General features: G+C 46.8%; 1 protein-coding gene across 4 annotated transcripts in view; it reads left to right on the plus strand.

Moving 5' to 3' along the window:
- The first annotated feature begins 8,825 nt into the window (after positions 1–8,825).
- ILDR2 (immunoglobulin like domain containing receptor 2) overlaps positions 8,826–13,909 on the plus strand; it is a 40,390-nt gene continuing 35,306 nt past the window's right edge. For all 4 annotated transcript variants that reach the window (XM_069869543.1, XM_069869552.1, XM_069869560.1 and 1 more), the window contains exon 1: positions 8,826–8,929. In XM_069869543.1, coding sequence (XP_069725644.1) covers positions 8,884–8,929 — 46 coding nt within the window. In that variant the 5' untranslated portion in view covers positions 8,826–8,883. The remainder of the gene's footprint in view (positions 8,930–13,909) is intronic.

Genomic DNA, 13,909 nt, shown 5'->3' on the forward strand with positions numbered 1-13,909 from the left:
GGCATGTAAGTGGGAAATGTGTTCTGTAACCAGCCTTTGTCTCGTTGCACACAATTGTTGGGGGTCACTCCTGCATGTTGCCCAGACGTGATAAAGGAGTCTCCAAAACGAGTCTTAGAGAGTTTTATTTATTGGCATTTTCAGTATCAACACGGTTACTTGCATGCACGCTCCCTGGTCCCTGGACCCCTGGTCCGCTCTAATGGATGGCAATTCTTGTCACTCACTCAGGCCTCCCCAGCTGGTGGCACCCAGCCACACGGTGCCTTGCAGTCCCAGCCCAGCTTCTGGCACCCAGACCTTCACTCGCTCCTGCTGCAGGTCCCATGGACACACGGGACCCCCACGACCTGCAGTCCCGTTCCAGTTGCTGACGCTTAAGTCTATTCACTCCCTTCTCTCCAGTCACTGTCACCCAGGCACATGGGCTTGACTAGAGGCTGGCACTCAGACTTCCATACAAACACACCCAAAATAGGAAAGTCCTTCACTCAGATAAAGAGTTACAAAGGAATTTAATAAGAAGATAAGATAATGCTGTGCTGAGTGGGAATGGCAAACAAGCACATGATGCAGCAAACTGTTCACACACAACTATCTCCTTATCTCTCTATTTTGCCACCCTTGTTCCTTCCCAAATCACCTAGATCTTTCCCGTTCTTTGCCTTTGGTTCCTCCCGTAAGCATCCCATAAGAAGTCTTGTGCAATACCAAAATGTTTTTCTCTTGCACCCCATATTATAGGCTGCAACCACCCTCCTGAAGTTGCTGTGGTGTTGACTCATGCCTGCACCCTGGGGCTGAAGCTTTCCTGAGATAGCCCTGGGAGGGGCCTGGACAGGTTTCCCTTTCCCTTGGAGACCTTAATTTGGGTTCTTATCTGCCATTATGTCCCTGTGCTCCTCTGGACTTGTGGGGACAGTCTTCGATGGGCTGATGCCTCTTGTGATGAGCGTGGGAGGAGCCAGGGCAGGGTATTATTTGGGCTACTCCTATGCCATTGTCTCTGCACTCCTTTGTGGGTGTGTGGACAAGCTTTTAGCACATAATCTCACAGCTGATGTCTTTCTCAACCTAATTATGGAGTTTTTAAACTTACAGTTTCCCTGGAGATGCAAAGTGGGAACTTTGCCTTTCTAGTCCAGTAATTATTGTTTCATATGTAATGCATAAACATTTCAGGGATCAGAACCTGCAGTATTCCCCTTCTCTAGGTGAATGATTTAACTAGTAACCCAGAGCCATCAGTTTTCTCTTTGTCTCACTCCTTTGACCCTAAGAAATCTTGGGTTTCTTTCTGAACAGAGCCACAACTGCAAAAGGAGCAGAGGGTGCATTTAGTCTCAGCTGTGATTAAAGATCAGTCGGGGTCCTCTTTACAAAAGCTAAGGCATATCCCCCTAGCCTCATTCCTTTCCCTGCTTTTGCAAGGCTTTGCTCAGTGTTAGACCTATGGTGAACGTTTTAGATCCAGCCTCACAGGTGATATCAGCAACTCTCTTCCAGGTTTCTGCGGGGAACTCAAGTGAGAGCTGGTATTCTGCCTGCTCTTCAGAAATAGTGGTGTTTGTGGTGGGAGTTCCATTGCAGCAGATCTCGGGCTGAGGGATGGACAAGACTTGCTGCACAAGCGTAACCCTGCTGACCAGTATGTCCCAGAACCACTAACCCCATACAGGGTACATAGCAAACAGCTGCCTGTGTACAGCTGCGTCCCCTCTATGCTATAAATTTCCAATACATTTAATGCTGTGGTTCCAGTGAAACCACCACATTCATAGAATCATAGAATCCCAGGTTGGAAGAGGCCTCTAGGATCATCTGGTCCAACCTTTTTAGGTGATATGTAGTTTAAATGAGATGGCCCAACACATTGTTCCAGTATCCCGGGAAAATACCTGATAAGACAAGGTTTTCAGGTAGGAAACAGGGACCTGGCTGTGCAGTTCTAAACATTAGGCACCAAAAATTTTCCAAAATCTCATTTTGGATCTGGCCCTAAGTAGGATGACCTGGGAAGTTAAAGACCTGTCAGACTGACAGGAGTCCCAGGCAAAATAATAGAAACGCTGATACCAGAGTTGCTTCAATAATGAATTAAAGAAAAGTAATGTAATTAATGCCAATCAACATGGGTTTGCAGAAAATAGATTCTGTCACATTGGCTTGTAATTGCATCAAAAAGATATTAAGTGTGGTTACTAAAGGTAATGCATTCAGACATGTGAGACATGTGACTTGACAACACAACACTAAATCAAGCAAAGCCAATGATACAGCTTCCCTATTTAAAACCTTAGCTTAGGAGGTCTCAAAATGTAATGTTAAATGAGGAACTGTAATTGCACATTGTCATTAAGACCATTAGGTCTTAGGTAATTTCTTGGCTGCATACTTCTAAATATTTGTTGGTACCTTAGAAGGAAACATACAGTCATCATAGATACTTGCCAATGATACAAAGATTGAGGGAACAATTAATAACATTGAGTGAGATATCCACTAAAGAGAAGCTCCCCACGTGATGCTGTCACGGACTAACACCATGATCCCTCAAAGGATAAACAAAGAAATAATAAGCAGGAGCGATGATGCTGTAGTGCTTCTTTTTTCACCTTTTTAATAGCTGTGCCTGGGATGCTCTCTCCAGATCTATGTTAGCTCAATAATATAGCAAAACAACAGGCTGTTGAACTTCCAGAGAGAATGTTCACGTTGCTTTGATCATAATCTGTCATTGCCTCTGTTCAGAAATCCCGAAAGAAGGCTCTTCCATCTGGCTTGGCAGCACTAGAAGGTGAAATTAGGTGAAATCAGGGGCAGGGTGAGGTCCTTTTAAACCCAAAGTATTCTGTGATTCTTTTTCTAACAGATATGCTGTCATTCAACTAGGATGTAGCATGGCCAAGTGATATGGTCTGCTTTATTAAGAAAGCTGAATTTGACTATCAAAAGAGTCCCGTTTGTGAACTTCAACTCCCTGAAGGTATTTGTGATGCCCACAGGTTCTCTCCAGCCTCTCTAGAGGGTTTATACACTTGTTATCTCCTTGGATATCTGTAGATATGCAAGCAGAGTTTGTCTTATTCCTGTTCTGTGTATTTTTGCATATAGTGGCACAAAAGATTGTGAGCCAGCATAATTCACTCATGACTGTGTGCCTATATAATAACTTCAGAAAACATTATTGCTGCTATGGACTTAGTGTTTTACTTAAATGAAAATTTCAGCTTCCCTCTGAAAGAGTAGCAAAGGTACCCACACTATGATTTTTGTTGTCTAAAAAAGAATCAGGAGCAGCATGGAAAATTTATACGGAGGACTGAACGCTATAAAAAGATGCTGTTCTCTTGGGTTTTTCTGATGCTGAATTTATGTTATGGAACTCAAGGTTCATTGGCATGAGAAAGTAAAATTCCCCCATTAAATATTCTAAGCATTAGTTCGTAGAAACACCGTAGTTAAGAACAAAAGCAGTTTATATACCCATATCACTCACTCCTGATGTTAATGGGAAGTAAAAGCTCTGTATTACTGTGCTATCAAATGTAGCCAGGCAGCTCAGAAAAAACAACATATACAAGGGAGTGCATATATTTCAGTGATGTCTTGCTGTGAAAGCTATCAACAATTTAATAAGACATTTCAGCATAACAAAGAAAACAAGGAAAAGTTCTAGTTAGTAGCTATTCTGAAAAGAGTCACTAAATACTATGATGCATCTCCTAATATCTTCTGTAATGTGCTGGTCTCAATACTAAATCAAGAAAGAAATGTCTAATGGCCGAATAGAATGTGACATCCCAGAAAGCTGTTGAAATCACTGTTTCTATGGAAATTTCTATGAGGGAAATCCAGGGGGCTGAGTGGATGTGCAAAAGTGTACATGAAGAGGAGTACTCTCATGCCACATAGCAGATTTTCAGGGATATTGCTGAGATGGGTCATTCTGAGTGAGGTGCTGGTGTGAATCATTCCAGATGCTGGTAACATAAAAAGCTGACTCTGCTTATCAACAAAGGAAATGACCACAAAAGACTGGTATTGCAAGATGAAAAGATGAAGAGACAAATAAAGTATTTGGCGAGAAAAGAGCCAGCAGCTGCTACAGCATGAGTAAAAAGTGCATTTGTTTGTTTCCCTATTGTTCAACTGAACTTGTTCATGATCCCATTGCTCTGAGGAGAACTGCTCCAGATCGGATATCACTTATACCCAGCACTGTCGTAGCATGGTATTCTTCCGATTCAGTCTGGGGCCAAATTTTGCAGGACAGGCATGGGGAATTTGGTCATTAGGTACCAAGGTTGTCAAGTGACCAAAGGAGATGAGGGTTGAAGTCTACCAGTCCACTCTTTTTCTAGGGGAAGAGAATACCTGCTGAGCTGTGATTTTAAGCAATCTGGCTAATTGCACAGGAATTTTTCAGCTGTTTGAAGGCCAAATGAGGCTAACTGCAGACCAGCAGCTTTCTGTCTCCAAGAATTGACTAGAAAGAAAGACAACATCCCAACATTAACTATTAAGCCAGCTCTCATGTTGCAATACTCAGATCAAAGGTCTACAGAGATCTGGAACATCTATTCAGGGCTCGGGCATCCATCATACGTGCATGTATACAAACGACAGCCCACATTTAATACAAAAGAACCATGCAGTGTGTTTGAGTGTATGAAAATTTCAAAGCAGCTATAAATCCAACGTTACGTGCAAAACAATGGTGTTTCCTTGTATTGAAAATCTTTCCTTCCTATGCCGTGAGTCAAAAGTTTAGCAAAGCTGATGTATGCCAATTTTGTTTGCAAAAGCTGGAGTAGATAAAAGAACACCCCAAGCTAGGAGTAGCTAACAATGGTGACACATAAGGGACTGTACTGCTCCAAATGTTAAACATATGAGATAATATCAACATCAACATTGTCTCAGGAAACTCTGGATCAGTCTCCTGGCCAATTAAGTTACAGAAAGGCACAGCAGTAGGATTTCACTTGAAATTTGGAGGGTTATCAAGAAATATGGTTAAAGGAAGGAGAGAAAAAAATAGCTTTGAGTTCATCTTTTAGGAGTCTGAATTCAGACGTTGAGGTTGTTCAGCCTGGAGAAAAGATGGCTCCAAGGAGACCTTATAGTGACCTTCCAGTACCTGAAGGGGCTACAGGAAAGCTGGGGAAGGACTTTTTACAAAGATGTGTAGTGATAGGACAAGGCGGAATGGCTTTAAACTGAAGGGGGGAGATTTTGATTAGGCATTAGGAAGAAATTCTTTATAATGAGGACGGTGAGGTACTGGCATGGGTTGTCCAGGGAAGTTGTGGCTGCCCTATCCCTGGAAAGCCAGGCTGGATGGGGCCTTGGGCAGCCTGGTCTGGTGGGAGGTGCTCCAGCCCATGGCAGAAGCGTTGGAACTGGATATCTTTAAGGTCCCTTCCAACTCAAACCATTCTATGATTCTATGAAACCTTTGTGGATTATGTCTTACAGATATGTAACAATGGTGAAGCAGGCCCTCAGGTGATGCAAGGATGTACAGCTCCATATGAGTTTTCCAGAACTACCCTTGAGGCTGAAGTTGTGCCCTTAATGTGAGTTTCTACTTTGCCTTCCACCTGCAAAGAAGCACAAAGGCAGCGGGGTGTCAGATCGCTGCGTGCTGTTGTGTATGTACATTATTCAGCATAACAGGGTCTCAGCTCTTAACGGTGGCTCTTGGCTCCTACTGCAAAACTGTGATGTTCATAATGCATCGGGTCAGAGGAACACCAGGACTCTGATTGTGTGGGTGTGTGTATTTTTTTAAAGCAATGCTGAATAAAAATAACTTTCTATGAGAGATTTATTTTTAAATAACATTGAGTAGCTCCGAATAAAACACTTTAAGCCAGATTGGTTGCCTAGGAATTGTCTCCTTGCTTAATTCCACTTTAACTATGTTAAAAGAGGGACTACAACTGTTCGAAAACAACCAACATGTTTCAACACATCTTTTATCACGGCAAACACACCGTTTTGCTTTTTCACTCAGAAATTATTGATCTATTTTTATTCACGCTTTTGGAAGAAGCTTATCTTGCCTGTAGAGAAGTTCAGTCTGAAAGGCGAAATGGTAAGGAATATACAGGCAATTGGAAAAAAAAAACCTGGTAGAATGCAAATGGCTTGTACAGCTTTACTGCAGGCGTCTCTGTGCACCCTGCCTTCAGCAGCAGGACACACCTAGTGCAGGTCCCTTTGGGGGCCCAGAATCGTTTATGTTCTTTGGCAGATTCTGGATGAGAAGTTGTTGAAGACTCCTCCCATCTCTCATGTGGATCACTGACATCTACCAAGCCCCTGAAAGAAAAATGCCTGAAGATGAACAATGCACAAAGGAAGGCTGCGCTGGATGCTGTGAGTGGTGAGTGCTGTGTTGGAAGGTGCTTCTCTTCAGTGCTGAGCCACCAAGGAAAGCATGTTGGTCTCTATCCAGCTCTAGGTCCTGTGAATAATTCCAGTGACTCACTTGGTTTTCACAGAAAGTGTAGAAGCTTTAAGCACAGTACATATGTATATATGTGGGTCCACTGTGGCCAGGGCATTTGAAATGGTTCTTCACCCAGAGGGTGGTGGAGCACCGGAATGGGATCTCCAGGGGAGCAGTCATCGTGCCAAGCCTGACAATATCCAAGAAGCATTTGGATCACGCCCTTAGCCCCACAGTGTGCATGTTGAGGTTGGCCAATGCAGGGACAGGAGTTGGACTTGATCCTTGCGGGTCCCTTCCAACTCAAGACATTCTGTGATTTTATGAATTTCAGAGCAACGTCCACCTTTTTAGAAGTGATCTGGATGTCTATTCAGCTGTCCCCTTCTGGCCAGAAAACTCCTATCCCTTTCCAGTACTTTGTTGGCATGAAAACACCTCAAAACTCAGCTGCCCATCATTGAAATCCAGAACACCTCCCCTCATCTAAAGTTATATCCTCTCTCCGTCTAAAATGACAGTAATTAGTCGCAGTGCCCATGCTGGAAGTGGAAACCCCGGGGGAAATCAGAACTGGAGCAAACTACATTTGTTTGTACATTTGGGGGTGATGAAGAGCTCCCTCTCTTTGGTGTTGCAGCAGTAAGTGTCACGCTAGAAAGGAACAGAGGATGGGGTTGGTCATGGTCTGGTCTGGGGAGGGGTGGAAGAAGTGCCCAAGTCCTTCTAGAAAGAAATCCTTGCAGCTCCCCAGGGTGAGGTGGAACTGCATAGCTCACCTCCGCTGCTGAGAATGTGTCTCCTGGGTGTCCCAACTGCCTGAAGCTCACAGGGCCAGGGAAGATGTCTTGATGGCTGTGGTGTCGGGTACAGAGTCCTGTAAGGAGCTCTCGTGGCCCACTTGAAAAGAGAGTGAGTGCTTTTTCCTGGAGCAGTGTGAAGAGTAATTCAAAATCACTCGAGGTACAGATGTATGCTATTTCTTTTACTAAATAAGATCTGTGTCCTAAAAACACTGGATTCAAATGAACAAATAACCCACACAGGACATGGTGCTCACCTCAGCAGTGCTGTGGCCCCAGCACATGTATTTGGAGTTGCCACAATGTCATTTCTCCATCTGTTGTCTTCCGTATCTGTGTTTTCCCCAGGTATACATTTAGTTAATTTGGGGCCGATCGGAGTGGATATTTTCACTAGAGGAGCCATAAGGTGGGATGGTGGCCAGGGAAATGTGCTGGGATACCCGCAGGCTGGGAAGAGCTCTGGCACCCTCCTCCCAGTGGCACCCGGTAACTGAAATGCGGCTTTGCCGGAGGGAAGGCAGCAGCTTTAGGAAGCAGCTTCCAGAAGCAGTTTAGGAAAGCAACTTTAGGTAGCAGTTATGGAAGCAGCTTTGGAAGCAGCCTCAGGAAGCAGCTTTGGAAAGTAGCTTTGGAAGCAGCTTCAAGAAGCAGTTTTGGGAAGCAGCTTCAGGAAAGCAGTTTTGAGAAGCAGGTTTGGGAAGCAGGTTTGAAAAGAAGTTTTGAAAAGCAGATTTGGAAGCAGCTTTAAGCAGCAGTTTTGAGAAGCAGTTTTGGGAAGCAGCTTTAGGAAGCAGTTTGGGCAAGCAGTTTTGGGAAGCAGCTTTGGGAAGCAGCTTTGGGAAGTAGTTTTGGGAAGCAGCTTTGGGAAGCAGCTTTGGGAAGCAGCTTTGGGAAGTAGTTTTGGGAAGCAGCTTTGGGAAGCAGCTTTGGGAAGCAGCTTTGGGAAGTAGTTTTGGGAAGCAGCTTTGGGAAGCAGCTTTGGGAAGCAGTTTTGGCAAGCAGCTTTGGGAAGCAGCTTTGGGAAGCAGCTTTGGGAAGCAGTTTTGGCAAGCAGTTTTGGGAAGCAGTTTGGGGAAGTAGTTTTGGGAAGCAGCTTTGGGAAGCAGTTTTGGAAGCAGCTTTGAGAAGTGGTTTTGGAGGTGGTTTTGGGAAGTAGTTTCAGGAAGCACCCTTGGGAAGCAGTTTTGGGCAGCAGTTTTGGGAAGCAGTTTTGAAGTAGTTTTGGGAAGCAGCTTTGAGAAGTGATTTTGGGCAGTAGTTTTGGAAGCAGGTCCGAGAAGCAGCTTTGAGAATCAACTCTGAGAAGCAGTTTTGGGAAGCAGGTCCAAGAAGCAGTTTCAGAAACAGCTTCGAGAAGGAGCTTTGAGAGGCAGTTTGGGAAGAAGCTTTGGGAACAGCTTCGGGAAGCAGCTTCGAGAAACAGTTTCGGAAGCAGTTTCGGGAAGGAGCTTCGGGAAGGAGCTTCGAGAAGCAGCTTGGGAAACAGTTTCGGGCAGCAGTTTCGAGAGGCAGTTTCGGGAGGCAGCGCGGTGCCCCCGCCGCCCCGCCCGCCGCCGGGGGAGGAGAAGGGAAGGGGCCGCCCCCGACTCCCCCCGCGCCGCCGGGGCCAGCGCCGAGATGGATGGGCACGTCCTGGGCTGGATCGTCCTCCTGTGGCTCGCAGGTAGAGGGCTGCGGGCTCCCCGCCGCCTCCGGGTGCCCGTGCCCGTGCCCTCCTTGGGGGAGAAAACGGGATGCTTTGGGGAGATGCCCTGCTGGGATGCAGGAGGGAGCCAGTCTGGGATGGGGGGGGACTGGGATGCTTTGGGGAGATGCCCCGGTGGGATGCAGGAGGGAGCCAGCGTGGGCTGGGGGGGACTGGGATGCTTTGGGGAGATGCCCCGGTGGGATGCAGGAGGGAGCCAGTCTGGGGTGCTGGCCGAGGGTCCTTTCGCGGCCGTCCCACGGTGCGGTTTGCGGAGTCTTGGGAACGGGGGGAGGCATCCAGCGGCTCCCGCCTGCCCTTCCCGGCTGCGGGGGGCGCTCGGGACGGTGGCGGTGCCCGGGCAGGGAGTGCGGAGCGGGAGAAAGCCGAGTGTCCTTGGCCACCGTGCAGGGGGGGATGGCGACAACCTTCAGCCCCCTCCCGCCGGGCCGGGAACAATCGCAGGAACTTCTTCCCCGGTGTCCCGGCCGCGCACACCCGTTTAAAAGGTGTGGGAGGAGAGGGGCTTCCAGCGGGGCAGGATCCAGCCTTCCCGGTGATGGAGAGGGTGGTGGAGCACTGGCAAAGGTTGCCAGGGAAGTTGTGGGTGCCCCATGCCGGAGGTGTTCAAGCCCCATCCCTGGAGGTGTTCAAGGCCAGGTTGGATGGGGCTTGGAGCAGCCTGACCCAGTGGGAGGTGTCCCTGCCCATGGCTGGGGGGTTGGAACTGGATGAGCTTCAAGGTCCCTCCCAACCCAACCCGTTCCATGTTGCAGCTGTTCCCAGGCCTTTGTGAGTTTAGGATGGGGCTGCCTCCCCCAGCACAGCTTCACAGCCACCTCAAAGGAGGGCGTGCAAGCCCTCCCTAAGCAATGGGGAGGAGGGCAGAGAGGGCTTGGTGATGGGGAGACAGAGGGCAGGGAGCACGAGCTGGAAAGAGGCAGGAAAGGAGAGGGTAGGGATTTACAGTGGAATGAGAGCAGCAGGGCAGCCGGGAATCGGGGAGAAAGAGGGGTCCCTGTACAATCAGCGGCAGAATTTGCCTTCTCTGAGCCAGTGCAGCAGTCAGGAGGCTTTTGGAAAAGCTGCAGCAGGCTGACTTAGCCAGGCAGGCTGGTTACAGGCTGGAAGAAGGAACAGACACACTTGGATTAAGTGGCATATATTTCCCACCACTACCATCATATCCCACAAAAAAGACCTCAGGCTCTTCCTATTCAGACTTAGGATTCACAAGCAGTAAATTTGGCTTTTAGTCATAACACCTCTCTCCCACCACCCACCCACCCCTTTCCTTGCTTTTTCACTCTGAGTCATCTTCAACACCGGTGCCTGCCTACTGCTCCCTTCCAGGGTTTCACAGCCTCATCTGGGGCTTCTGCAGCTTCCAGCTCATCCTCCCTCCTTTCCTCCCTCCCAGCCTCTCTCCCTGCCATTTGGCTGCTTCCAAACATATCCCACTTCATAGAGTTGGTCTGGAGTGCCAGCGTACCCACACCTACCACTCCTTTCCTACTAGCCATAGTAGTGTGCTGATAAATAGCACCGAGAGACTGGTAAAGGAGTGCACTGCGTAGATAGACATGACATTACATTCCTCCCTACACGGCATTACATTCCTCCCTCTTTTAAAAGAGCTTCATTATCTGGACATGTCTGGCTGGATCAGGACTTTTCCATCAAGCTAAAAAGCTGGGCTGTTGACACCTTTCTCCTTCCATTAAAGATAGTTCATGATTGCTGGCAGCAACCGCCGTTTGAAGCATGCAAGGTCTATGCAGACAGAGAGAGAGATACTGCTGCAATAGGAAGACCTTCCAGTCTCCTCTAGTCCTGGGCTTTTGAGGCAGGACTGTCTGCTGCTGGTGCTGTTGACCGCGGCAGGCAACAGGTTAGCTGTAGCCGTGTGCTGAGAGATGGAGGCAGCCAGCGTCAGCTTGCTTCCCTCCAACCTCCCAGTCGCTGCCGCCAAGTGATAGAGTAGGCGCTGCTGTCCTTTTTCACGGATGAGGGAAAGCAAATAAGCCAAGGTTTGTGTATGAGTGAGAAAGTGCGTACGTGTGTGCACAGATAAAGGAGAGAGGCTAGCAAACATGGACTCAAGATTTGCCTCTCCCCAGTAGCTGAGCAAAGGAATGAAAGGTCTGCATCAAGGTAAGGAGCCCTAATCCAGTTAGAGTGCTGCCCTCCACTCTGGGAAAGAGAAGTGGGGGTTGGGAGGTGTAGGGGCCGGAGTTAAGAGACAGAATGCAAGATGGGTTGGAAGCAGGGAGACAAAAGGGAGCAAGAAAGAGCGAGAGGCTCTCGCCCCCTTCTCTCCCCTCCTCCCTTCTCGAGGTGGGCTGAGAAATTTCTAATCGGTGCTCGTAGTTCCTTTCCTCCCAGCAGTAATTTCTCTCTGTCCTTTGCCTTTTTTTTTCCTTTCCCCCCGTGCATTTATCTTTTGCTTGGTTTTGTGCATTGTGACTTTTTAGTGCAATTTCAAAAAATCCTACGTGAGCTGCAGTGGAATTTGTTTGGCTTCTCTTCCTCCTGCTCTGCTTTCCCACGTGCCTAAAGCCAGTGTTTTAATAACAACAGCAAAAAGAATGAAGAGGAGGTCATCCTTTATTCCTTCCTGTGAAGTGACACAAGTCAAGATATGTGTGGAACTGTGTTCTCATTTCAGAAAAAGAAGATACAGTTCTCCAAGGATTCTTGAGCCCCTATGTAAAGCTGTTTCTTGTAAACTACAAAATGCAGCTCGATTCTGGAATGAATCCTTCTCTCTTGTTTACCATTATTCGTAATGCTGTAATTCCTAATGTGTTTGAAACCAGAGAGAAGAGTTGCACTGGAGACGGAACTCCAGTTTTACCTATGGAACAAGCAAAGCGCATTTACTTCCACCTCACGAGTCAGGCTAAGCTTAGAAAGATTACAGTTAGAAGACTGCCCACATTAAAATGTGATCTTCTCTCTGTGTTAAGTAATTTTTCACCAATAATTTAGCAGTTGGTACCTGTTTACTCTCTTTGTGCAGAAGAGCCACTGCAATGCAATGGTGTAGTACAAAGGTGGTAGATTTACTACCTCTGCTTTCTCAGCCACGGTTTGCAAGAACAGTCAGAGAAGGCATGCTGGAAGCTTTGCTGTTTCCTGGCCAACTGTGCAGGTTTTCTTGGGAAGGCATGAAAATAGATAGATTGTTTTATCTGCCTTGATTTAACGTATTCATATAATCATAGTGTAGCTAGGAAGAAATCTCACATTTTTCATACTTTTTATTCCTATGAGTTCACCTCACTGGGACTGGCACCAGTGGAAATTGCAGTGCTGTCCCAAGGACAGTAGTTACAGCTTGGTGTTGTAGGGCTTGGAGAGACTCTTTCAGTTTCTTGTTTTCAGGCTTCTGGTGGTGACCAGTTGCTGAGTGATAGCGCTGGGAATGATTTCTGGAATGCTGAACCACGACTGTAAACCAGTGGACATATGACAATTGTAACAGCTTCCTGATAGTAGTAAGAAAGAGTGGATTTGATCTGGTAGCCAAAGCTGAAATAATTCACCTGAAAACAAACTTCCAGGGCGACTTTGGTGAATGTGTGAAAGGGGCAGGTTGTAAGAGATTGTAACAAATGCGGAAAGCTAGTAAAGAGAGATCAGCAACTAGAAAAGCCCATGAGATGTCCTGAACTCTTTTGAAAGTCCTTATGCAGACTTTTCAGGGCCGTGTACATCCATAGTGAAGTCAGGAGCATGGGGCATCTGTGGGGCAGCATCACAAAGAATTGGGAAGAGCAAGGAATATTCTGATGCCTACTGCAGTCAGTTTGCGGAGTCTGGGCTTTGTCCTACATGGAGTGGTTTTGTATTGAGGTTCTGTGCTGTGAGTGCTGGGTGTACAGGGCCATGCTTTTCTCTGACTGCTTTGGTTTTGCCTCTTTTCAGGTTAAGCAGTTAGTGAGCTGAAATTCTCAATTTTGCAGTGAAGCTATAGAAAGCAGTATCACTCTTTCAGTTCAGCTGCAGCTGACCTATTTAGGCATCGGTTTCTTGCTGACCAAAAAAGTTGACAATTAGTGGCCATGGAGGTAAGAACACAAGTGTGATAGGAACCAGACCAAGATATCCAATTCATTTCCCATCAACACAGTCTGATGGCTTTTGCTGATAAATTGCATGGATTGGATTTAGTCAGCATGAGCAGGTAAGAATCTGTACAACACAATCTCAGTGATCCCACTGGCTCTCTGTTCACCTATTTACACATCTCTTTATCATCTCTGACTTTTCAGTCTTGAAGCCCAGATCTTGCACTTTGTGCTTCAAGTCTTGATCCACATTTGCAGATGTGGATGGTGTGCCTGTATTCAGTGGAGGCGTTGGGAAAGAACTTGATGCATAGTAGCCAAGGCGCACAAAAAGAAAGACACAGCATCCTTTTGCCCAACAGTTTATTTTGTTTGGGGAAGTTATATAAACTACCCTAGGGCAGTCTCCTGCCAATGAACCTATGCTTTTCTGCCAAAGCCCTTAGGTATAGGTGAGGAGTAGTTTTCCTGAGGTGCCTGGTTCAGGACCCAAGGACTTAGGTCCTTCTGTGTGCACAACTGCCCCTTCTATCAATAAAGGTGTGTGAAACTGGGGGATGTAATTTTTGTAGTTTCATAGCATCAGCTGTGCTGCCTCAGGCAAGCGGCAGGGTGAGCCAGGTAATTGCAAAGAAAGATGTGATGCACGCACAGATAGGGAGACCCATGCTGACCTGAAGAACAGTGTGTGCTGCCTTCTTTTGGACTCAGATCTTATGTGCTAGGAGGATGCAGTCTGAGAACTATTACACTGAACTGCAGTATTTGGCTTTGCTGTTATACAGGCATTAGTGATTCAGATCAATGTTATTTGAATTAGATGATATTTAAGGCCCCTTCCAACCCAAACCATTCTATGATTCTATTCATAAAGGCTAACTTAAGG

This window comes from Phaenicophaeus curvirostris, chromosome 1 (genome assembly GCF_032191515.1).
Source record: "Phaenicophaeus curvirostris isolate KB17595 chromosome 1, BPBGC_Pcur_1.0, whole genome shotgun sequence".
Taxonomy (NCBI): Eukaryota; Metazoa; Chordata; class Aves; order Cuculiformes; family Cuculidae; genus Phaenicophaeus; species Phaenicophaeus curvirostris.